The sequence below is a fragment of the Rhinolophus sinicus genome, linkage group LG03 (assembly GCF_036562045.2).
Source record: "Rhinolophus sinicus isolate RSC01 linkage group LG03, ASM3656204v1, whole genome shotgun sequence".
Taxonomy (NCBI): domain Eukaryota; kingdom Metazoa; phylum Chordata; class Mammalia; order Chiroptera; family Rhinolophidae; genus Rhinolophus; species Rhinolophus sinicus.
Window position 1 is genome coordinate 154,197,658 of NC_133753.1, and position 26,058 is coordinate 154,223,715.

Below are 26,058 nucleotides of genomic sequence, written 5' to 3' on the forward strand. Positions count from 1 at the left end.
AAATGAAGCTGGGCCGTCAGAGATCTGTTCCATCAAAAACCCAGGTCATTGCTGAGAACTTTATCAATGTGGGAATCGGAACCAAAACAGTAATGATCATAAGTCAGGGATATTGCTCCTGCCATATGCAATTTCAATCTGAAATAGAATTCTGAGTCTCTGTTAGCAAGACTGTGGGGATAAGAAGGAGATAAGAAGAGCCTTCAATATTCTTCTCTCAATTTGTTCTGGGTACCTACTGGTCAACTAAAATTATGGTATTTGTTGGCTGATAAGAAAACAGAGCATTGTCTTCAGCGAGGATGTAGCCCTAGCCTGATGATGTTTTAAGAAAAATGTTTATAATTTTTTAAATTTTAAAATGTTACAAGAGTTTTATTTTTGAAATTTTTAATGAAAAAAAATGGAATCTAAATCTTGGGCCTATGCTAATTATTCCAGGCTTGGCTTGGAACTCTGGTTCTCCCTAGGCCTTTGGGTGCTCCTGGCCTGTACCTGAGCTTCATTCTGGAGCCAGCATAGCTGAAGCCATTGCCAACAGTTTTCTAAAGGAGCTTGAAACACATCTCCTTGGTTCTGAAGGTTCAGAACAAGGCTGCAGTTGCTGTGTTGCAGAATGAAGCAAACCCAGGAATCACATCTGGTGAATCAGAGCTGCTCTGGGCCATATGCCGGGCTATCCCCAAGCCTACGGGCTACAGGGGGGCCGAGATCTATACCTTTTGGCAGAAAAGAATGGTAAAGGGAAGGGAGAGCACCCAGCTGTGCTGTCTCATCTTCCCAGCACAAAGCCAAATGGAAATTCAAAGGTTCCAGGTAAAAGCAGACTAGTTGTGGGCTGTATCAGGATCCTGGCACCGTCCACCTACCTGTAGTTGCAGTCTTTACCGATTTGGATGTGGAGACATTGGTGGCATTCTTGGTCTCCTTGTCTTTCTCTTCCCCACGTGCAGCTTTGACCTCAGGAGTGGTGGTGGGTTTTGATGCTTTTTCTACAGATTCCTTCTTCTTAGGAGAAGCCACTCTGGACATCTTATCTGAGGATTCTTTCAAGCCCCCTGGTTTTGGTGAAGCCGCAGAGGGTTTGGACTTCCCATCACTCTTTTTGACAGGTGAAGATGACTTGGTCTTTGTCCCTGGCTTTTTGGTTTTGGTCTTCTCTTTCAGGTCTTTCTTCAGAGCTTTGCCCAGGTTCTGCTCAATGGCCAAGGCCTCTGGGTCCATCATGGACACATCAGGGTGGCGTGGAGAAGGGCTGCGGTCCTGCATGGGGGCCGGAGGTGGGTCCATGTGTTTGTATGTAATGGTTTTGTCTGTGGGGATGGTTTCTGATTCATCTTCGGAGTCGATATTCGCATCAGCGGTGATGGAGGGGCACTCTTCTGTCTCTGGAGGGACATCGGAGTCGGTCTGGGATGGGGCTGACTCACTGACTGAGGTGGGAGGGGTTTCATCACATTGTCGCCCTTGTGGCTTTCCTCCTGGAGGTGGTGGGGCGCCCCCTGACTGAGTGAGGGGCTTCTCAGATTCTTCAGTTGCCTCTTCACTGGCAAACCATTCAAGAGGATTAGGATTAATGAAGGAAGGTGACAGCTCTGTCTTGGGATGCTTGTATTCACAGGAGGATACAAGGCATAAGTCAACATCCTGGCGAGCCTCTGAGGGGGACTTCTTTTCTGTAGGGTAGCACTGGTCTGAAGTCTCATAGGAATATGTAGACCCCAGGGGGGTTCTAGTGACTTTCTCTGAAGTCTCATAACAGTATGTGGAAGTATCAGGGGTTCGTGTAGTTTTTGTAGCGGTCTGATAGGAGTAACTTTCAGACTCAGGGAAACTGGAAATTTTCTCAGTGGTCTCATAAGAGTAGCTGGAATCCCCAACTCTGTGGCCACCATCTTCAGAGTCGTCATAGCCATTGCTGATGTCATCCAGCAGCCTTCTAGACCTCTCAGTCTTTTCATAGTTGTAACCACTGATTTCAGGGGTTCTTATCGTCTTCTCACTTATCTCATATGAGTACCCACCCTCTTCGGGGGTCCGTGTGGTCTTTTCAGTAATTTCACAGGCATAGCCACCATCTTCAGGTGTCTTAGTGGTTTTCTCAATGGTCTCATAGGAGTAGCCACTGTCACATGGGGATTTAATAGTTCTCTCTGTCTTCTCATAGGAATAGCTACTCATATCTGGGGCCCGGGTATTCTCATGAGACTCATAGTCATAACCTTCTTCATCTTGGGACCTAGTTGTTTTCTCAGGCTTTTGATAGGCATAGCTGAAGTTACCAGGTGTCTTCCCTCCGTTGTCCTTCTCCATACCAGATGTGGTCAAATCTCTATTCAAGGCTAGATGGTGTTGCATCGTATCAAATAGCATTGAGGCACGGTAGCCATAGGGCTCTGTGGATGTTGCGTCCATTGATGGAAGAGAGGAAGTGTGGCAAGCCATGTTCTCTTTGCCTACAGAGGTAGAATCTGAAAAACTAGGTGAATTTAAAGGAGAGGACTCTCTTGGGGTGAGTGGAGAGATATCAGATTTTGGTGACAGCTTCTCTCCTTCCAGGCTTTGCACGTTTTCAGAGGTGAGTGAGGCATATAAGGATATATTTCTGGGAGGGGCGACATCAGATAGCATATCTTCTTGGAGAGGAGAAGCTATCTGAGAAGGGGTATGTGCAGAAGAGGTGGATGGGGAGACCTCGACCTGAGATACTGAGATGAGCTCAGAAAGATCATTATCTTGAGTGTAGGATGGCTCCTCCATTGGTGGTATCTTATGTGATAAACTAGAATCCTGCATGTCAGAAGGACTGTAGTCCACCTCAGTTGGCCCATTTTCAGTGATGTGAAGCATACTTGCACCCACCGTAGGGTGGTCTGGAGACTGTCGACTGAAGTCCATAGCAAGGGAGTGCTCAGGGGATTCTTGACCAAACTCGATGGACATTGAGGATTGTTCAGACCGGTGATCTTGAACTGGTGTTCTGGATTTGGCTGTTTTAGGGGAGAAGTCTGGTGGAGAAATTGACATTGGTCTTGGGCATTCTTCTTTAGAGGGAGACATTTCTGTTTCCTGGAAGGTGGTAGGCGTTTGCACAACAGACACAGAAAGGGAGTCATCTACTTCTGTGGAATGTGGGGACCCAACCTCAGCATGCAGAGAGGGAGACACGTCATCTGTTGTTGGCTCCGGAAATGAGCTCGTAGCCACAGAAGCTGTGGAGACTGAGGCCACACCCTCCATATGAGAGTATGTATCTTCTGCCACACCCTCATCAACAGGAGTAGCTGACTTGTCTGAGACAGTGCCTTCAGAAATGGACATTTTAGTGTCTTCTTTAAAAGATCCGAACTGACTGACATCTATTTGTGTAGGAGAAACATCTCCTCCTAACTTCCTTTCATCTAAAGCCAGTCCTGATTGAGAACTCATGGGTTCAATATCGTCAGTTTTCTTTTGTTGACCAAAGTCTTCCTTTATTGGTATAAAGTCTGTGCCTTTCCCTTCCTGTTTGTCTTGGGAAAGACCAGTGGAAATCATGCCAGAAACTGGGCTTATTTGGTCTGGAAAGCCTTGTTTTCCATTCTTTCTTTCAAAGGGGCTTTCTGTACATCTACCAGGAACCTTGTCTTCAACACTTAGAAAACTTTCATATGCAGACTCAGATCCGATTAGTGGGGGGCTCCGCAAAGGAGACAGAACTTTTTCAATAGGAGACTCTGAGTCAGGCACAGGTTCATCCATGGGGCTTATGGAAGCCCTTTCACTCTCATCTTTGGCATCACTGAATTCAAAACTCACTGGAACTGCTGGTGGTTTCTCAATGACTTCTGTGGGGAGGTGACTGGATTTCTCGTCGGTGGGAGATTGGTAGTAAGGTGTGTGGCCAGCACTGCCAGTCACAGACTGAGAGGGAGACACCACTTCCAGGGTCTTATCCTCAGGACTAGCATGTTCTTCAACTACTTCTTGGGTCACCTCAGGAGACACTGGGGCTGCTTCTGCCTTTGCTGAGACTTTAATCTCATTGGGTGTCAGAGAAAAGTTCACACTACGTTCACCCAGAGGGGTCTTTTCTATGGGCGGAGACGGACTCAAGGATGGGCTCTTGGATGGACTAAGTTTTTCATCTGAAACTGCTGAGACAGTGTCTTTAATAGCCAGCGTGGCACTGGCTTTCATATCTTTCTCTTCAGAGCAGTAAACATCACGTAGAATAGATTTGCTAAATTTGTCTTCCTCCATGGATGAGGGTGGTGAAATGGTGGAGGCTGAGGCATTGTAATCTTTCCCATCAGTGGCATCTGTTTTTGATCCTTCAGATAACCCACTGAGCGATGTGACAGCAGGTTTGGAGTATTCCTGAGAATACAGCAAAGATTCATATTTGGTGATATTTACAAACTCTTGAGATGGGGACTCTGTCTCTTCATTGTTGGTCTCGTCACTCATCACATCACGAGGAGTAGACATCTCATCCATTGGGGTGGGCTCACTGGATATCTCAATGGTAGACTGAGTGTAGCCGGAAGTGGCAGTGAATTCTTCAGGCTGGTCTTCGCGATTCTCCTCATCAGAAGCGGTGGCCTCACTCTCCGAGCCTCCAGGTAATGTCTCATCATGAATTGAAGATGCAGGTTCCCGGGCAGGAGACTGGGCTCCCAGTTGCTTGGTCGAAGTGGTAAGGAATCCGTACTGATCCTCAGCACCACCAGCCTCCGCAGCCTTATCAACCACGGCCATCACATAATCTTCAGCTTCGGCTCTTTCAGGCCCATATTCTTCCTCTCTGGCATCCTCAGCTTTGTCCTCCTCATCACCCTCCTCTTCAGATTGTTCAGCTTCTCCTTTCTCCACCGCCTCGTCCATGTCTTCTTCTGCTCGGTCATCACCACTGACCACAGACTCCCTCTTCCCCTTGATGTGCACATCTGCCTCGGCCTTCGCACTTTCTTCCTCCTCCGCGAGACTGTGCCTGGAGGTGCTCACACATACATTTTCTTCACCATCCTCTTCTGGCTCCTCTGCCTCCTCAGTTTCTGCCTTCTCCTCATAGTCTCCAGTCTCTGAGGATTCTTCAAAACCTGCTCCTTCATCTTCAAATTTTTCAATGTCATCCACCCCCTGCTTCTCGACTGGCTCCAGCTCCTCGGGTGTTTGCTCACATTCACCCTCCCCTTCGGTGGTGGTGATTCCCTCATCAGGGGACTCGGCAGGACCTTTGATGACTTCTGTCTCTTTCTGGATGACGTAGGCTTCGACCGGCTCAGTTTCCTTCAGTTTCTCTTCACCGTCAATCAACTCCAGCTGAGGCTTGATGTCTTTCGCTACATCGACCTCTTCAGCCTTTAGCTCTTCAAAGTCCTTGGTTAGATCCTCGGGGGATGACATCAGGGACCTCTCAGCTTCCAGTTCTTTGGCAGGGCCAGTGGTTGCTATTCCAGCTGCCGCCGCTGCCACAGCCGCTGCAGAGGCCACAGTGCTGATGGCTGCAGCTGCAGCCTCTGTTGGCTTGCCTTCCTTCTTAACGACTTTAATTTTCCCCTTCTCCTTTAGCTTCCCGGCAGCAGCAGATTCCTTCTTGACAGACTCTTCCTTCTTGGGTACTTTTGGTTTTAACGCAGCTGGTTTTTTTGCTTCAGAAAGTGAAGTAGATGATTTCTTTGAGTCTTTAGGAAGTTTCTTAATTTCTTTTTTGGGTTCCTTTTCTTCCTTTTTAATTTCCTTCTTTTCTTCCTTCTTAACTTCCTTCTTGGCTTCCTTCAGTGGTGTTTCTTTCTTAACCTCTTTCTTGGATTCTTTTTTCTCCTCTTTCTTGATTTCTTTTTTGACTTCCTTTTTCACCTCTTCCTTTTTTGTTTTTTCCTCCTTCTTAATAAGGGTTTTGTCCTCCTTTTTAGCCACTTCTTTCTTTGGCTTTTCCTTCTCCTCTTTCTTTTCTTCAGATTTTGCCTTTGTTTCCTTTTTCACTGTCTTTTCCTTGCTGACTTTGGGTTTGACGTCTGTGGCTTGCTTTTCAGCCACCTCGGCTTTCACTGGCGGCTGCTCTTCTTTGCTGGGCACCTCCTTTTCGGTCACTGGTTTGGTCTCTGTTTTTACTGGCTTGTCTTTTTTCACTGTTACCTTTTCTTTGCTTTCAACTTTGGGTGGCTTTTCCACGTGATTCGCTTTTGTGACCTCAGAGGTTTCTTCTTTAGACTCCTTTCGCACAGATTTGCTGGCCAGTGGTTTTGTGGCTGGCTTCAGACTTTCTCGGCTATCGGCCCTCTGTTTCAGTTTTACTTGTTTCACAGCAGGAGTGGCCACCTGGCCAGTTAGATCCTTCTGGGTGGCCAGCGGCTGTTTCAGGAAGTCTAAATGTTTGAGCTTTTCCAGTCCTTCCAGGATATTGTATTGAGTGCTGTTTCCAGGAAATAGGACTCGGATGATTTTCTCTGCAGGATTTGCTGGATGCCACACAATCAAAGATGAGACTGACGTTAAGTAGGAAATTGGGATATCTATTTCTTGACCATTAGGCAGGATTAGTTCAGCCTTGTCTTTGTTGGTGCCAGTCCATTGCTGCATAAAATACTGCATTTCCTTGCTGCTCTTGACTGGATTAAGCACATACATCTCAAGTTTACCAACTCCCATTTTTTGGAAAAGAATGACAGGATCAATGGTATTGCCTACACTTCTGTAGAGAGGTTCTGGTTTCATGGACAATTTGTTTAGGTACTGGAGAGTGAAGCAAGCTTCTTCAATGCTTCTCTTCATCTTGATGTTTGGCTCTGGGTTTTTCAGATTTTCAGGGACATTGAGAAATACAACTCCTAAGTCAGGGGAGATGAGGTTTTTCATCCAGTCACTATTGGTGGTAGAGCCCTGAGACTGTTCTTCCTCAAGCTCTGCAATTTTCCGCTGTAGCATGCTGTTGATTCCAGGCAAATTGTCATCCCCAATGTGGGTGAGCAGGATGGAGTCCACTCGGTCCAAGTGTCGGATGAGCTTCCAGAAGCAGGATTTTCTTTCTGATCCTCCGTTGATGAGCATATTGAATCCGTTCACTGCAAACAATGCAGAATCGCCCCTCCCTCCTGGAAAAATGTAGCAACAGGGCTTGGAGAGCTTTAGAAATCCACCCGACGTGGGAGGTTCTAGGATATCAAAGGGAGATGGGACTTCCACTGATTCTGAGAGATACTCAGTAAACTCGGAAAGTCCTTCCATTTCTGGCAATATAGAAGCTGAGTTGAGTTTAATATTAATGAAGTCTTGGAGATTGTGTCTGTCAAGATTGGAGTTCTTCCAGTCCCCTTCTTCGGGACAGAAGAGGGTTAAACTAGCTTTGTTGGCAGGATGGGTGGTACTCAGTAATTCCCCAATCTAGGATTTAAAAAAGTAATAATAAACAGAGAAAGAAAAGGTGTAAGTGAATGTCATACCTGATGCATCATCTCCATCTATTACTAGATGTTATAGGATCAATGGATGCACATAGGGGGCTGATTTCAGAGATGCTGGCTGTTTAAATGCTGAAGTATTTCTGCAATGGTAGGCGAACACCCTCTGTCCTGACTTCCCCCTACTACTTCCTTAGGTCTCAGTCACCACCCTCTGGGACATGTACATCGTCTGTTTTTGTCCAGCAGGGGAACTCCAGAGCTCTGGTCCAATTTTAAGACCAGTGACCATCTGGAAGATCAGTGCCTGGACCATAGCGGTTATGAAATACATTGAATTCTTACCCCTGGGTACTTACCATGTAAAAATGCCCTTTAAAAAATATGGTATTATCACAGGGGAAGGCTATGTGAGTCATTTCACCACAGATAGAAAATGTTTTCTTTTATTCTACTGGGCTTGGTAAAAGACCTGATGGATTCCTTGAAGGCATTTAGATATAGTGCACTTATTGTTGTCTACTTTTAGAATTTGGTAGGTACAAAGGATAAAAGTTTGGTGTAATTCCTCACACCCTCCGTAAGACAAGAAGTTATAGATTGCTCATTACGACAAAAAAAAATGTATTAGCTCTGGCTTCAGTTCACACTATTTAAAACAAGAGTGGTTCACCCAGCAGATTCTCTACAAATACAAATACTTTTATTGAAGACATGATAATTAAAGCAACTGGGTAATTACACAAGCAAGTAGCCAATTTTGTCCCCCATTTACTAATATTTAAATTCAAGGTGGGATATTCTGCTCTCTCACAACTCCTGTTCCTTTCAGGGCAAGCTGTGGGTAAATGGCTAAGATCAAATTTGACTCAAACGTTTTCAACACATTGTTTAGTGTTTCCCATAGGATGGGAATGCAGAAGAGCAAATCAGGACTGAAACAGAGATTGTGGTTCAATGAAAATGCTATTTTATGTTTCACTCCATATTATGGCCATATGTTTCATGGTCTTAGCTTAGTAAACAGTGAGGGAGAATCAAGCCATAAGCTTCAGTCTTCTTTCAGTTGCAGCAAAACTCATAAATCAGCCCAGACATACAACAGAAAAGAGCTCTTTGTCCTTGATGGTAAATGATGAAAGGGCAAAGCAAAGACTCCCTATGGTCCAGGTATCCCTGGGCCAGCAGGTCTGAACTCTTACCTTCTAGTATTAGAGTGGTTTCCTTTGTCTCACACAAACCCCCAGATACATTCTGAGGCTACTAGTGTATATGTATGCATAACGGTAATTTATAGAATCTAAATATTCCTACATGAGATCACAGTAAAATAGCCATTTTGGTTTTGTTAGCCTATTCATTCTACATTTTATGTGAAGGGTCACAAAATAACAAAACAACAAGTCTGAGTTTGCTGTTTCCTCTGACTTAACTTGATAATCTCCTATAAAAGGCATAAGAATCAACTATTTTGGAAGCTAAGGAAACTGAAAAAGTGAATGGTAACTATCTCTGGGATAGTCTTTGCTCAAATTATTTGCTGACCAAAACACACATGAACACCAAATATGGATCCTTGTCCAATAATTAGCATAGACTCTCCTCACCATCACTATAGCACATTGAGGATTCTTATGACTCTCTCCATCCTAATTTTCACACAGGGCACACACAAACTATTCATGTTTTATAATACATTTTAGAGGAAAACTCCAAGATAACTCAAATGTTGAATCTCTAATAGTGAAATCTTAAGAATTTAGTCTATTTTCATTTTTGAAATTCCACCCTGAGGAGTGTCGCAGCAAAGGGTTTGTTCCAGTTGTGTATAGGGGGTATTCAATCACTAGCTCTTTTTATGTGACATAATCATCAAGTTCAAGGAGCTGGTAAAAAGACTTGAGGAATACCTTCCTACCTTCTATCTTTTCACCTCTACTCAGAGAGTTCCTATGAAATGAAGGAAAACAACCCCAAATAAAAATAAGGTTGCAGAGAATTCCGAGGAAGTCAAGGGTAATGAAAAACAGCAAAGAGAGGCAGGTGAATGGAAAACTATGATGTATAAGGGAAAGAGGGAAAACCTGGTCCCTCTGGAGAAGCAGCAGCATACTGTGCATGATGAGACCAGAATGCAGAAACTGAGGCTAGGGAGAGCTCTCCAAGAAGGAGATGGATGGATGGAATGGGGCAGAGAGAAGGAGGAGGAGGAACAACTACTACAGCCTCGGAGCTACACAGCAGAAACCAACTCCCCACTTCTCCCCACAGGCTCCCTCCAGACCTGTACTCCAATGCACACACGAGACAGTGAGTGCCTCCAGGGCAAAGACTGGGTCTCATGAGCGTCCAGTCCACAGTGGCACTCAATCAATACTTATTCAAAGAACAGATGAGAGCAATAAGGAGGCTCCAATAATAAGAGCAGGGGCAAGGAAACTTGTGACTACCGGTAGGTCTTAGCCTTAGAAACTGAGGCTTCTTCTAAAAGAGTTTGGAAATACTCATCCAAACTCTGATGGTAAATGATAGCTATTATAGCCCATTATATTAAAAGTTCCTGTATAAAAGGAAGCAGATCTTTTGTATCTCTGTATCATAGTTAACTTTGTTCCCCCAATGTATCATCAGGCTAAAAAGCCAGATGTTAGTTGAACTGCATAGAACTTGGCCAATTCAATACGTACTGTCCTCCCAGAGCAGACACTTGGGAAGTGACGTGAGCCTGCTCAGACCTCTCAAGCACACTGATTGTTACCCTCCCCTTGTTCTTAAAAAGATGGATGAGAGACATGACTGGAAGAAATATTGCTTGGGGCCAAGATAGTCTTTTTTGTCAATTTCTTTTTCTAGTTAAATGCAGGCGTACTGGAAGAGGAAGGAAGATAAAAGAAATAAATGACTTTACTGCAGATAATATTAATAAAATAAGATTTGAATTTTTAAGTCATGACCTATTAACTACGTTTCCTTTTTTCATTAGATTACTTGCTTGGCTAATGAGGAAATACGGTGGACAGCATATCTCTGGGTTTCAGCAAGACGTTTCACAGGATCTCTGAACAGCGTGATAACAGAATTAGGTGGAGTTGTAACCAGCCATATAAATAATGCTGCTTAGTGTCAACCTGGGAAGAGGTCTCTGATGGGCCTCCTCAGGGCTTCTTTACGTTTTACTGAGTACTGACTTGGATAAAAATGGTGAAGAAACGATTATCAAACCTTTTGACGGCATGAAAATGGGAAGCGTAGCAAAATGTGGGACGGCAGAATTACGACGTTTACAAAAGCTTTGGACATTGGGGTGATGATAGCTAAGTCAACTCGACCAGGATGGTATTCTAAAGAGATAAAGGTAAGGTCCGATAAACCAGGTAGGTATATCACGTGCAGGATTTAGAGATGTTGCTTAACAATATCCATGGAAAAGACTCAGGGATTTCAGTTTACAGCCAAGTGGATTTATCATAAAGTTAAAGAAGCTTAAACTTTAAGGCCCCTTACTGGCATGCTCCCAAAGCCCTATACTTCATTGTGTATTAATAATTTTGTTTTCTTTTTCTGAAAGGGAGCCCCCCCAAATTATGTAAATTACAGAGCTCCTCAGAGCCGGCATCCCTTCCCCACTGACATTTAATTGTGGATGGTAATAGTCCAGTTACTTTTAGACTTATTCAATAGAAGATTGTATTGAAAACTATGGAAGTCATTGACTCTCAAAATTCTCACCTGGTCAATAACCCCTGAAGTATGGTGTCCAAGATGAGTCACAATATTTTATTAGAGAAACTAGACCGTAAACAAACAAGCAAACAAACAAGAGAACAAACTGAAACAAATCTCCTTGCTGGCTCCTTCTCCTTGACCTTAACCTCTAAATGCTAGACAAGGGCCCTTTTCTCTTCTGCACTGCTCTCTCTAGATCACTTCAGCTATTTTCTCATATGCTGATGGCTTCCCAATTAATAGCTCCAGCCCAACTCTTAGTTCCCTGAGCTCTGGACTCATATCCAACTTGGCGTCTGCTAACACCAAGGCACTGAAGCATGACGAAGACCGAACTCTTGAATTTCCCCCACGCCCATTCCCCTTTCTGCCAATGGAACTAGTTGGAAGGACAGTGACCAGGGACTGTAAGGAGCCATTAATATCTTGTTTTATGAAGAACAGTGAGTGAACCTGAAAATAATTAATCTGGAAGAAAAAAAAACTGGCAGCATTGGTGAAGGATGTCTAAGACACTGTCAGGTAGAACAGGGATCACATTTCTTCCTCGAAGATACTATAAGACAAATAAGGAAAAATTTTCTAACAGACAGACTGAGAAATGTCCCTTGGAGATGCTGATTTCACCAGCTTCAGATTTCAGGGAGGGATGGGTTAGCCAGATGATTGTTCTATCTCTAAGTTCTAGGTTTGCAGTTGACCTCCAAAGACTAAGACTCTCCTAACCTGAAGTTCAAAATGCACTGATAATTCTATTTTTCAGTCCACTGATGTTTAGCTATTCTTGTCAAAAAAATGTATCATTTTTGGTTTTTCCCAAATTGTGTTTCTGATCTCTGTAGAGTGACTAGTATGGATCAAGGACTGGATAAAAGGAACAAAACTGGACACCAAATGGCCTTTAACGTCCCTTTGTTACTGAGTCATTCTGACTCAAACCCTTTTCTCAGGAGCGCGCGGATGGCTCAGCTGGTCAGAGTGCGAGCTCTGAACAACAGGCTTGCCGGTTCAATTCCCACACGGGATGGTGGGCTGCGCCCCGCTACAACTAAAGATTAAAAACCGTGACTGGTCTTGGAGCTGAGCTGCGCCCTCCACAACTAGATTGAAGGACAATGACTTGGAGCTGATGGGCCCTGGAAAAACACACTGTTCCCCAATATTCCCCGGTAAAAATAAATAAATAAATAAATAAATAAATAAATAAATAAATAAATAAATAAAATTGACTCTTATAAATAAATAAATAGGCAAATGACTTCTGGAATGGCTACGTGAGGAGCTCCCACCTGCTTCCCACCATAACTACCATAACTGGTGAAAAAAACAAAACCAAAAAAAAAACCCCTTTTTTCAGTGCAACAGCAGGAAATCATAGCTCCATAAGGCTTGTAACCATAGTCCAGCCAATTTTCAATCCACTTTGGCTGTGGCAGCCTTTCTTCAAAGTCCACAATGTCAAGGAGATCAAGGCTGAGTTGCTCTGGTTGGAGCAAGAGGAAGCGTGAGTTCCACCCAATGTCCTCTCCCCACCTTACCGTCCCCTACCACCCCTGACACCACTGATCTAGTCTGTTAGGGAGAACTCGAGAGGTCCTTTTCCACATGTGTTGAGCATTACCTGCTCCAAAATATTGGAATGGGAGTTATTGCACAGAGTCTCTGGCCTGAACAACACTTGCCGAGTCTTGTGAGAATGAAGGTGTGTGCTCTTCAGAACCCACCCTAGTGATTACAAACCCTGGGGAATCTGCCCTTCCACAGAACTCACATTCTTCAGTTAAGGCCAGTTCTTTTCCTTCTGCAATCAGTGGTAAATTCTGATATGTGCATAGTCCGTTGTGCTAACATTCTACTTCCACGGGCTAGTAAAAATGATTTAAGCAACAATTTCATAACACTATGCCTTATTCAAAGAGAGAGAGAGGGGTATTATTTGGGGTCTAGACAGGTGAATTGCGACACCACCTCATTTAAAGCTCTGGCAATGACAAACCCTTTTCTCTATATATGTCCTCTGTTTGGTTTTACGGCAGGAAAAAGAAAATCCAACGATGTGGATAGAAACCAACCACTAGAAATTAGCTGCAGAACTGCAGCAGAATGCAGGAGAGGCTCCCATGTGCATACAGATGAGCTAAGGGTTCAGGGCTGAACCCCGAGCCTACAGGCAGGACAGTTAACCATCCACCGGTGTTACTGAACCATGGGGCTGTATCCAGTCCTCGGCCGCTCTCTCCCTTCCCCAAGGCAAGGTTCTGATAATGTGTGTGACCTCTGGGCTACCATACAAATGCCCAATTGCCGTCAGGCACAACATACACAAGGGGACACAATCATGCAAAAGATTCTGACATTAAAGTGGTCACGCACCAATTTCAGGGCGGCAGGTAGAGTGAGAATTGTAGTTCTAGCTTGGGTGTCTCAATGTGATTGAATAATTGGATCTTTACTACTAAGTGTGGGGACAATGATATGAGATGGAGGAGAATGGAGCCTGAACTCCAGCAGCCTGCGAGGATGACAGATCACAAGCTCTAGAGAAAGACAGGGCAAAAGCCTTCATCTTGAAGTGGAAAGGTGATACCAGCTGTGAGTGAGCCCTGGGCCCCTTCTCGCTGTGAGAAGCCAGAACTATCTGCCTCACGGCCCAGACGACATCACACCTTCCGAAAGCTTGGCTTTTCAATGTTTCTTTTCATACTTTTTTATTCCCCCGCAGTGGGTAGAGAGAGAAACATGGTTATGTCATCCAACCAGTCTTTTTATAGATGCCTCCAGGTGAGCCAAATGAAGCTGGGCAGTTTATTTACAGCTCTTGCCAGTGATGAAAAGTACACAGAGGCCTCTCAGTGAAGCATAGCCTAAGGAAGATTAAATGCAGAGACAGATGTCCCTTTGCAACACCCACGAGACTGAGATGCCGCCATCTCAGGAAGTGCTCAGGAAGATGGTTTTAAATAGAAGTGGTAACTCCTCCCGTCAGTACATCCCTCAACTTCTCCACGTGGAAATCTGCTATCAGCTACCCAACCTGTTGCGGTGACAGTCCTGAATTGTTTCTGTAACTACTATAAACAAACAAAGTGAAACAGGCACATTACTTTGGAAAGAGAAGTTTCCCAGCCAGGATAAATTCTCAAGCAGAAATAACCAAATTAAAATCTTCAATCTGATTTTCCCAAGTACCACTGTCATCATCTAGTTTTTAATACTTCACATGTATCACTCTTAAACACGATATAGTCATTAGAAATATTAATATTCTACCTTCAGTCCAGCTACTTTAACCCTCTTTTTTCTTGGGGGCATTAACTTGCCCCATGAATGTGCCCCATTTTCCTATATGTCTTCCCTTTCTCAAGCCCTGTATTTTTGGGGCTATTCAAACAGCCTAAGTTCAAACATTGAGACCAGGCATTCAAAGTAAGAGAAATCAGAAATAATCGGATCAGGAAAAATAAGTAAAAGAGATCAGTGAAGTCCTACCAAACGTCCAAGAGATCTTTGGAGTATTCTTTCAGAAAACAGGAAACTTGGGTTTTCTTTTGGGCTCATTTTGAGCATTTCCTTCATTTTTGCCATCTGTAAAACGGAGATTGTTCCAATCCCCCTCCATCTGTATCTCGGGCACATTAAGAATGCTGCCAATTAATTATAGATGAGTACTCTAAATTCTTTTGGTGATGAGCCACACAACTATAGAGCGTGCTAGATCACGAGTTTTGCTTATTTCAAAGGAGGTGTGACATTCCCTTCCCTTCTTCTTCTATCTCCCTGGAGTGCTTTCAAAGAACAGCCTGAGGCGACCACAGTAACCAAGTGATTATAAAACTTAGTCTCCCAGACAGGAGCCCACCTCTTGATCGGTGAAAATCTCTATGAAGTTCTGGAAGGAGAAAGAGCCGGACTGGAGAATGAGCTCTCCGGTATTTTCAAAGCACTGTCCAGTCAGCACGAGCAGCTTGTGTCTGGCCGCGTCAGTTATCATTAAGCGCACCTGAAACACAGCACGGGGAACAGAACGTGAGTCTCTGCCATCCCACCATCAGGACCAGGCTGGCCCGCCGAGTGCTGGAAGTTTATGACCAGCCCAAATCATTCATTCCCCTGTATTCAGATGTCCCCTGGGGTGTTGGACAAAGCCGATGACTGTGGTTATCAGCTCACCCAGAAACACCAATTTCCAAATGTGGCTACAGACAGTAGCAGTGGTTGACTTTCTCCCCCTAGTTTCCTTGTCTTTTTTAAACCTGTCTGCACAGCTGGCGATCATTTGTTCCACAGCTGTGTCTACTGGCAGCATGTGTTCTTGTGAGACTTAGGAATATCTCACAGGCTGAGTCACCAAGTATAATCCAGGTCCCTCAATTGCTGTCTCAGGAAGGTTTCCAACTAGGGTCCCAAGTCAGCCTCTCCCATCTAGGATCCCTTTCCTTCCAAGCCACACACCAAACACCCAGCTCCAAATGCAGCCTCCGATGGGATCAGTGAGGTACCTAACATTGAAAATAACCAAAAAGCTGCCCCTGAATATTTATGTAGAATGGTAAATGGTTTGCCCTAAAGAACACTGGGAACTTTAAGTGGCTGGATGCCAGCCTGTCCTTCAACAGAAACCCGCTCTAAGTGCCAAGGTATTCAATCTAACCGATTCTGCTCAGCACTAACTGACTACCAGGCACCATGGGAGGGATACAAAAGTAAATATGGCATGAGGACCCATTGCTCCCACAAACCCCACAGTCTAGTCAAGGAAACACACATATACCAAAGTAATTGTTCCAGTCCCATCTGCTCCATAGGCAAGTCTGAATTCCTTAAAGAAATTCCTTATTTTTTCCATTTCTCACAGTTATTCTAGGCAGTCTGCCTAGATACATATTAATCTTCCAGCTTTTTAAAAATTACATTTATTTCCTGGTTCTGCTAGTCACACAGAGATTGCTAGCCCATCACTTGTCTCAACTTTGTGCTTTAATGGATTGTCAAAGAGGTCCTGCTGATCTGGGGCAGGCGAAGTGGGATCACAACAGGACACATAATGACACCCAAAAAGTGGAAGCAACCTAAATGTCCATCAGCCGGTCAACAGACAAACAAAATATGCTATATCCATACAATGGAATAGTATTCAGCCATAAAAGGAATGAAGTACTGATACACGCTACAATATGGATGGACCTTGAAAACATTATGCTAAGCGAAATGAGCCAGACACAAAAGACCACATATTGTATGATTCCCATTATCTGAAATATTTAGAATAGGCAAATCCATAGAGGCAAAAAGTAGGTTAGTGGTTGCCAGCAGCTGGGAGAAATGGGGAGTACCTGCTAATGGGTTCAGGGTTTTTTGGGGGTGATGGACATGTTTTAGAATTAGATAATGGTGATAGTTGCACAACTTTGGAAACATACTAAAACCCACAGAATTGCATACTTTACAAGAATGGATTTTATGGTATGTGAATGGCATGGTACATAAAATATGTCCATTTAATAAAACAGGCTACAGTCACAGAGATGCTCAAAGCATGGGCAGAAGAGACATTGTGGATAACGGGGGCCCCCAAGGACCGTGGCTACTGGACTATCCAAGAGGCAACCCAATTTCAAGGTTGCTAAACTGTAAGAAAGGAAGTGGGCAATAGAGAGATATCAACTCCTCTAGCCTGGGTCACCAAGGATTCTTGACTTTAGCCAAGTTCCTATCTTACAGTGGGCTCTGAAATACCCAGTTACTCTCTGGCAATTTCATATGATATGGTAACAGCGATATTTGTAATAAGAACACCCAACATCTATACTTCAGTTGCTGTATGCTAGGCTCTGTTCTAAGCACTTGACACTTCTAAGCACAACATTAAATAGGAGCATTAAATGTAAACACTGTTATGATCTCCGTTTCACAGATGTGGAAACTGAGATAAAAAGACAGTAAATCACCTGCCCAAAGCCACCAGCTAATTACAGGCAGTACCAGAGACCAGCCACTGACTAGGGGTAAAGAAGCATCTTGGACCTGGAACTTCTCTCTCGCACGTCCCTCTCCTGCTACCTGCCCCAGCCCCTCCAATCAGCTAGGTCCTGTCACTGTGTGAGGCCCCACCAGAGATGCCGCAGAGCTGAATACTTACCTCAGTGCTGACTGCTTCATCTGAAGGGTTGATCAGGACCACTGTTTCTAACACGTCACTTCGGTGATGAAGGATCTTTTGTCCTGCAGGCACAAAAACACAGACAAAAGAGGAGACCTTTAGCTTTTCCGGATTAAAATTGCCCCGCCTGCTTTTGGGATGGCAGAGGCCTTTCTGCCTCTGATGAAGCACATGGCACCAGGATTCTCCACACCATCTTGGGAAACACAATTGGTGTTACTAAACAAGTGTGTGCGGACCCCAGCAGGTTTCTCCTGGAATTGGGTCCGTGTGGTCTGCGGCTCCTCACGCTCTCATAACCCCCGAGTTTTCATGGTTGAGCGCCAGGCTGCCTCTGTGTGTTAATGGCAGTTTTCATCTAAGACAAGGGGTGGATGCCAGGAAAACTCAACGGGGCTCTTGACATTTCCTTTCTCATGGTAATTGGGGATGTTTCTCCGTATCAGCCTTTCTACTGGTGAGAAAAGTGCTGAGATTAATTAGGAGCCTTATTGTGAAATGAATGACATCCAGAAGCCCTGGCTAACAATTAGCCCAACAACCACTATGGCTTTCTGAGGCAGGCTTACAGTCTGTTGGGGGATTCACTAATTAATTCACTTGCTCATAGAAAAGTGGAAAAACTGTGAGCAAATGAAAAGTAGAGAACAACTCTCCTGCTGGACAGGGCGGCCAAATTGCCCCCTAAAGACAAGCAAAGTTGATGGGGAACAACAAAGCAAGGTGTTATGGAAAAGAAGAAGCCTGTCCAAGGAGGGCTGAAATTCTTCAGGGTCTTTGGCTCCACATCCCTGATTTCCCATACCTTGGAGGTTTTAGGGACATTCTGTGGCTGAAACTACCTCCAGCTGAAGTAGACTGAGGCCTACAGATGACCTACAAAGCCTCCCCCTCCATGGACAATAACATGAAAGTGATCAAGTGCTCTATGGCCAGAGTAGATGATAGATGCTCTGCCAATCTATCAGCGACAGAGAAAACGTGGGAGGGAGACACACTGTTGGGAGGGTAAACGAGAATATGTCTGCTGCTTGGAAATACAATGAAACTTGGATAACAGGAGGAAATGGAATAAAATCTGAGGAAGGCAGACACCAAAGGAGAGAAATACAAGAAGAGAGAATGACTAAAATGCAACTGTTTTCCAGGAAGACAGTTGGGCATTTCTTCAGAAAGCTAAAATAGAATTACTGTATGACCTAGCAATTCCATTCCTAGGTGGACAAAAGCAGGGACTTGAACAGATACTTGTATGCCAATGTTCATTACAGCATTATTCACGGGTAATGGTCTCCACAGACTGCCATCATGGTCAAAAGGTGGAGACAACCCAAATGTCCACTATGGATGAAACTAAACATGGTATATCCATGTAATGGAATATTATTCAGCCATAAAAAGGAATGAAGTTCTGATACATAGAACATGGATGAACCCTTAAAATATTATGCTAAGTGAAATAAGCCAGACAAAAGGACAAATACTATATGATCTTACTTATGTGAAATATCTTGAATAGACAAATTCATTGAGTCAGAGAGCAGATTAGAGGTTACCAGAGGTTGGGAGAGAGGGAATGGAAAGTTACTGCTTAATGGGTACTGAGTTTTCGTTTGGGGTGATGAAAAAATTTTGGAAATTGAGGTGATGGTTGCACAATATTGTGAATGTAATTATGCCAATGAATTGTACATTTAAAAATAGTTAAGGGCCGGCCCGGTGGCTCAGGCAGTTAGAGCTTCATGCTCCTAACTCAGAAGGCTGCCGGTTCGATTCCAACATGGACCAGTGGGCTCTCAACCACAAGGTTGCCGGTTCGACTCCCGCAAGGGATGGTGGGCTGCGCCCCCTGCAACTAGCAAACAGCAACTGGACCTGGAGCTGAGCTGCACCCTCCACAACTAAGACTGAAAGGACAACAACTTGAAGCTGAACAGCACCCTCCACAATTAAGATTGAAAGGACAACAACTTGACATGGAAAAAAGGCCTGGAAGTACACACTGTTCCCCAATAAAGTCCTGTTCCCCTTCCCCAATTAAAAAAAAAAAAAAATCTTTAAAAAAAAGTAAATAAATAAAAACCTGCTAAAAATCATTTAAAAAAAATAGTTAAAATGGCAAAATTTATGTTTTCTATATATTTTACCAGAACTTTAAAAAATTAATAATGTAATATACCAAAGCCCATTGAATAGTACACTTTAATTAGTTGAATTTGTATGGTAGGCAGATTGTAATCTCAATAAAGAGGTAAGAAAAAAAAAAAGCGGTCCATGGCACACAGCTTAGTTGGGGTTTTTTTTCTTTCATATCATCAAGGACCAGAAGTAGTACGGAAACAGCAACAGGTAGAAATACCACCATCTCATCATCAAGCCTGTTCTCCTCCATGATCTTATCTTTCCTAACTGCTAATATTTACCATTAGACCCCACATTAGACAAGGAAGAAGCTCAAACTAAACAATAATGGTGTCAGGCACTGTTCTAAGCCCCTCACATGTACTAATTCATTCAATCCCTAGAAGAGCTCTATGACATATATACTATGACTGTCCCCTTTTACCATGAAGACAATGAGGTCTGTAGAAGAGAATTATCTAGCTCAAGGTCACACAACTAGCAAGTGGTTGAGCCAGGACTTGAACCCCCATTCGCCTGGCTTCTAGAGTCCTCCTTTTCACTGCTCTGCAGTGCTGGTAACTGGGACTAGGATTTGGAAAAAACAGACAAGGTACAGACATCGAATGCCAGGGGAAAGCTAGGAAAAATCCAGAGGAATAAAATCAGAGATGAGTTTAAAGAAGCAAGAAACCAGAAAGCATTAGAATATTGGCAAAAGGGAGAGAAAAGCAAAGGTATCAGAACACCCACATAAAAGAGGGTAAAATTAAGAGAAAGTTTGCGATCCTTTACTTTTACTCCCAGTGCCTGAAAATGAAGAAGCCCCCAAACAGAACAATGTCACACAGTTTGAGCAGGCAAAGGACTGAGCCTCAAGAAAAATAATTCAACTCAGCCATAGGAAAGAGCATTTGTTTTATTACGAATGCGAGTCTGTAATTTGCTGGATGTTGCTTTTTGGCTTGGTTGTTTTAGCTTTTCACAAGCATATGCATTTAAAGCTCAAGCAAAAGAACATCAAATTGAATAAGCAAATGATAAAACGACAATCAGCAAAAACACGAAAACTGTCCCCTTTCTAAATCTTTCCATCAGTGGCCTCCTTGAAACAAAGACTTCGGGAGCTTCTAAGGCACTAAGTTAAGACAAAGTTAAGCAAAAGTTTAAGACCAAAGAGAAGTGAATGGTCATTTCCTTGATCATACTTTTGACGTGACTGCTTTCAGGCAGCATGAAGCTATGGTATGACTGACTATATTCTGTAAAAACCCATAAAAGCAGATTTGGCTTCCTCCCCAAAAGATGGTAAAGGAATCACAGCCCCTTTCTTTTGTAAGTGATCTACACGATGTGTCAACCCTGTTAACTACATTCTTCCAGACGCAAGTCTAAGCAACCAGCCCGACCAGCCCGAGCTTTGGCTCTCCCACCGCGCCCCTCCCGAGACACTACCTGGCATGGGGCTTCTTACCATCCACCAGAAGTTTCTTTCCTCTGTGGCTTCATCACTTGCAAACAAAACAAATGCCATGTGACAGTAGCCAGTTACCTTTACTCCTTCCAAGTCAAGTTTCAGAACTGTTTGTTCAGGAATTCAACTAAGGATTTTTTTTTTTGTCCATCTTTGGAAATACTGACAGCAGTGACACAGACGTGCACCAAGATGCCATGTCTGCTCCTTCAACAAAAGCCTTTTTATAGGATTGGATTTGAATGAAGGAGGGGATTTAAAGAGAGAGAGAGAGAGAAGCTTCAAGCTCTTGTCACAGACGGATGTTGGCCAGATTCTTCCCCCGACGACGTAACCAGGGGCTGGGCCTTCCGAGCATCTGGCAAACCCGGAGCCTGCCTGAGGGGCCGGAGCACCGTGCCCTCATTCCCGGCACCCCCATGGGATGCCAGCTCTTCTGGCAGCAAGCGGCTCTGAGCTCTGGCTGCTGGGACACTCACAGAGCTGCATATTTGGGGAATGTTTCACACTGGGAAATGGGCCAGGCATTCTGAAGGAGAGGCCACCACCCTCGTCTGCAAAGGTCTTATTCAGTTGCTTCAGAAAAGAAGTTCCCAGGAAAGAAAGACAGCACGGTTGCAGCCTGTCTCTCTCTCTCTCTCTCTCTCTCTCTCTCTCTCTCTCTCTCTCTCTCTCTCTCACTAATAGTCTGCATTCTACAGAAAGAGCTCACAGGGGAACCATTAGGCAGCTCCAATGACTAACTCTCATCAGCATTGGTCAGAGGGAAGCAAAAGCAGGGGCTTGAGATGGAATGATTGTCACTGCTGCTTCGAAAAGACAAAGTCCTTGAAGGCTCTCCACAAACTCAGTGTAATTGTGAAGGGGCAGTGGGAGGAGGGCATGGAGGGGACTGTTGACAAAAAAGGGGTCTGCTCAACCTTAGAAACAACACAGGATGGCCTGGGGAAGCCCCTGAAGCAGCAGGATCCTTGCAGACAATGAGACTTTTGTTTGTACACTGCCAAAGGCCATGCTTGAAGCTCACATAAGCCTCTATTTTTCAGTTATTGCTCGGACTTTTTTCCTTTTTGAAAATCTGGCAGATTCATTGAATCTATGTGTCTTTTAAGGTTGGGCTATTCTAGTGGTTTATGTTTTACTATATCCAGGTGACTTTGAAATCTCTTGAAGCAACATTTTATTGTCTAGGTATATAATTTATAAGATGTGTATGGGGTCTCCTCTCAAAGGAGTTTAATGTTCATCTAAACACACCACACACACCACACACATACACACACAAACACCACACACCCCCACATATACACAAACACCAGACACACATACACAACACACCCACACCCACACACACACACATACACACAAATACACACACACAAAACACACCCACACACACACACGCACAAGCTCTCCCCTGGTTTATGAGGAAGCTGACCATGGCTGAATTCAGACACCCAATGCTGTGGTCACAAGCAAACCACTATAAAACTCAGAACCTTCTCTCTGCACACAGCTGACCCGTCTCTCCCACAAACATCCCCCACACATCTGTTAACATCTCTGCTGAGGCCAGAGCAACTCCTGCAACAGTCCCACCCCAGGCTGGCAGCTGCAGAATGAAACAGCCTAGTGCAAAGGAGAGAATGCTGGGCCTAAAGTCCCAGCAGCGCTAAGAGATGGGGAAAACCTCTTGATAAAGTAATAACTAGCAATGCTAAAACCTTTTAAATTGTGTTTAAGTGGATGATAACTCTGTATGTCTTGGGGATAAATATTTAATTTCTATTTCCATTAGTGATCACAATCCAGAACTTTGCTTCCATAACTCCCTTTACTTGAAAAATGAACACTTTGCAAGAATAATCCAGAAATCGAAGTTGAAGATTAAAGAAAGCCTTCAGTATCTATTTAGTCGATAGGGAGGGTCTTGAGTCATTGATACAGATGGACGGGTAACCAAGACTGAGTCAGGGCCGGGGGCTCCGGCAGAAGAGCCCTCGTGCCTACCTATCTCTGTCCCTTGTTCCACCACTGCCTCTGATGCCCCGTCTTCACCCCCAATTATGCCGGTCCCTTGCCCAGGTGAAAACCAGAGTGGATTCTTTTTGGAAAAGGGATTTGACATTCAATTTAGCATTAGAAAAACTTCCAATGTGAAGAAGCAGAAATCTTAGAGAGGGCTAAAGAAGGTTCTAGAATTAGAAAGGGAAAGGCATGGGGTAAAGGACTGGGATAATTTGGGTAGAAGGAAGGGTTGGTAGAGCAAGAAATGGCCAGAAGCACAAAATATCATGATGTTAAAGTCTGTTTTCTTCTCTGGAAGGAAGGGAGGGAAGAAGGAAAAGAGGGAAGGAGAAGTGGTCTCCCTAATAAGATAAATGTCCATAGGCTACGCTACAAAATCTTTACAACATTATTGATTATATTTTCCAAACTGTCTTCGTATCCCAGTGGCAATATTGTGGTTACTGATTGTGCTTTCTAATCCCCTCACCTTCTCCCTCATCTCCACCCTCCTCCCATCTAGCAACCCTCAGTTTTTCCTCTATATCTCTGAGACTGTATCTGATTAGTTTGTTCATTTATTCTATTCTTCAGATTCCAAATGTAAGTTCAGAGATCATATGTATTTGTCTTTCTCTGTCTGACTTATTTCACTTAGCATAATATTCTCTAGGTCCATCTATACCATTGTAAATGGTAAGACTTCATTCTTCTTTATGGCTGAATAATACTCCATTGTATAAATGCCCCACAGTTTCTTGATCCAGTTGTCTACTGATGGGCATTTCAGTTGTTTCCGTGTTTTGGCTATTGTGAATAGGGGTGCATAAATTTTTTCAAATTAGTGTTTTGGATTTACCTGGATAGATACCTAGGAGTGGAATTGCTGGGTCATAAGAGGGATCCCTTTTCTCCACATCCTCGCCAGCACTTATTTGTTGATTTATTGATGATAGTCATTTTGACTGGTGTGAGGTGGTATCTCACTGTGGTTTTTATTTGCATTTCTCTAATGATTAGTGAGGCTGAGCATTTTTTCATATGTCTGTTTGCCATCTGTATGTCCTCTTTAGAAAAATGTCTCTTCATGTCCTCTGCCCATTTTCTAATCAGGTTGTTTGGTTTGATTTTTTTTTTTTTGGTGTTGAGTTGAATGAGTTTTTTTAATTTTGGATATTAACCCCTTATCAGATATATCTTCCCCCATTCAGTAGGATGACTTTTTGTTTATATGGTTTCTTTTGCTGTGAGAAAACTTTTTACTTTGACATAATCCCATATGCTTAATTTTTATCTTACTTCCCTTCCCCGAGGGGATATATCAGTAAAAATATTACTAAGAGTAATGTCTGCAAACTTTCTTCCTATATTTTCTTTTAGGACTTTTATGGTTTCAGATCTTACATTTAAGTCTTTAATCCATTTTGAATTTATTTTTGTATATGGTGTAAGAAGGAGGTGCCTGACCACTGCAGTGTACACCTAAAGCTGAAGTTGAATAATAATGTCAACTATAATGTAATATATATGTATATAGTCACAGGAAGTGGAGTACAGCATAAGGAACAGAGACAGTGGAATTGTAACAGCTGTATACGATGTCAGAGGGGCAGTAGGTTGAGGGAGGGGGGGTTATCACTTTGTGAGGGGTGTAAATGTCTAAAACTGTTATAGTTTTGTACACCTGAAACTAATAAAAAACAAAAAAGAGGGAAGGAGTAGGGACAGAGGGAAGGAGGGAGGGAAAGGAAAATGAAAGCAGTGAGAGTTCTTCAACTCCATCTCTTCACCAAAGTGGATTTGCAAAGAGGAAACCTCTCACCTCCAACCCCACATGCAAAAAACACTCCCAGGGCTAAAATTTAGCTAAATGGGTGAAAGCAAGAAATAAAAGGTACTCAGTGTAGGAACTAAAAAGTAATTACCAACACCGCTCCCAGCAGCTTTTCATAACAGCGTTTCTGTTTGGAGTAACATCCAGGCCTCCTTTCTGCAGGAATCCACATAACAATGTAAAGAAAATGTGCTAAGAGATGGGAGAAGTTTGAAGAGCAAGGCTGCATGTGTGGAGGGAGGGCAGATGCCTGCATCAGCAGTTTCCTAGCAGATCTCTTCTTCCAGAGCCCTCACAGAAGTCCTTTCTATCTCTCACAACCAAGGCTGGGCCCGGAGCAGGCCCCAGGCCCAGCCCCATCCTGGCAGGAAGATGTCTGCTAGGCTCCCTCCTCTGCGGGAGGGACGGTAGGAGCAAGTGGGGAAGCCTCACAAGCAGCACCAAGGCCGGTTCCCCAGAGCCTCGATAGTTCTCCCTGTTTCCTTCTATTCCACCTCATCATTTCTAAGCAAGAAAAACAGACAGAGAGAGAGAAACGGGGGTGAACATGGGTTACACAGTAACAGTGCTTCTGTGAGGCCACCATCAGCAGATGTCTCTCTCAGGTGCCCCAGAGTAAGGGCTCAGAGGTGGCATCTGGGAGGAGGGCTAAGGAGCCCCCACCTACCAGAAGCCTCCCTCAGATATGAGGGAGAATGTGTGTCACGCGGTGTGCCATGCAGGGTCTCAGCTCCTGCTCCCCGCATAAGAACGCAGGACATGGTGAGGCCAAAAAGGAACACCCACGGAGCCATAGAGAGGGGATTCATACCACTATATTCTCGCTGGCAGCTGGGTTGGAGACACAGGGAACAAACATCCACCACTACCCCAACAAGGGATCTTCTGGCACCCGTCTCTCTGGCGGCCGGGTGAGATACACACAGCAGGAGCCACACGATCCCCAATCTGCCATCTGCCTCTCTGCCGGCCAACCAACCGACCCCCTAACGCAGCCCCGGCAGTTATATCAGTGGCTAATGGCTACCTGGTTACAGCTGATGGCCAACCAGTCACAGCTGATAGCCATCTACTACCCGAGCCAGCACCTTTCCACATGAGGCCAAAAGCCTGTAAACTGCTCTCTGGGACTCTGTCCCCACAATGTGACCACAAGGCAGGGCTATACAACTCAGCCCTTCGCGCCTGCCACTGAGAAGCTCTTAAGAAAACACAGGTGCTGGGAGACTTGGTTACACAGATCCCCAAAGACCAACAGTGTCAGCAGAGAACAAGGAAAGCCAGCTGTTACTGGGAAACTACAGATTCCCCCTCCGGGGAAGTAAAACTCCTAACATTGGAGGGAGTTTGATTT

The 26,058-nt window shown here is 44.1% G+C and overlaps 1 protein-coding gene across 3 annotated transcripts in view; it reads right to left on the reverse strand.

The window, feature by feature from the left end:
* MAP1B (microtubule associated protein 1B) overlaps nucleotides 1-26,058 on the reverse strand; it is a 93,755-nt gene that overhangs the window by 5,651 nt on the left and 62,046 nt on the right. For 2 of the 3 annotated variants that reach the window (XM_019728087.2, XM_074328851.1), the window contains 3 exons: nucleotides 17,248-17,330; nucleotides 14,968-15,108; nucleotides 870-7,365 (listed from right to left, as the gene is read on the reverse strand). In XM_019728087.2, coding sequence (XP_019583646.2) covers nucleotides 870-7,365; nucleotides 14,968-15,108; nucleotides 17,248-17,330 — 6,720 coding nt within the window. Of the gene's footprint in view, nucleotides 1-869; nucleotides 7,366-14,967; nucleotides 15,109-17,247; nucleotides 17,331-20,863; nucleotides 21,188-26,058 lie in introns of those variants that run through there. The other variant, XM_019728088.2, reaches the window with a different exon arrangement.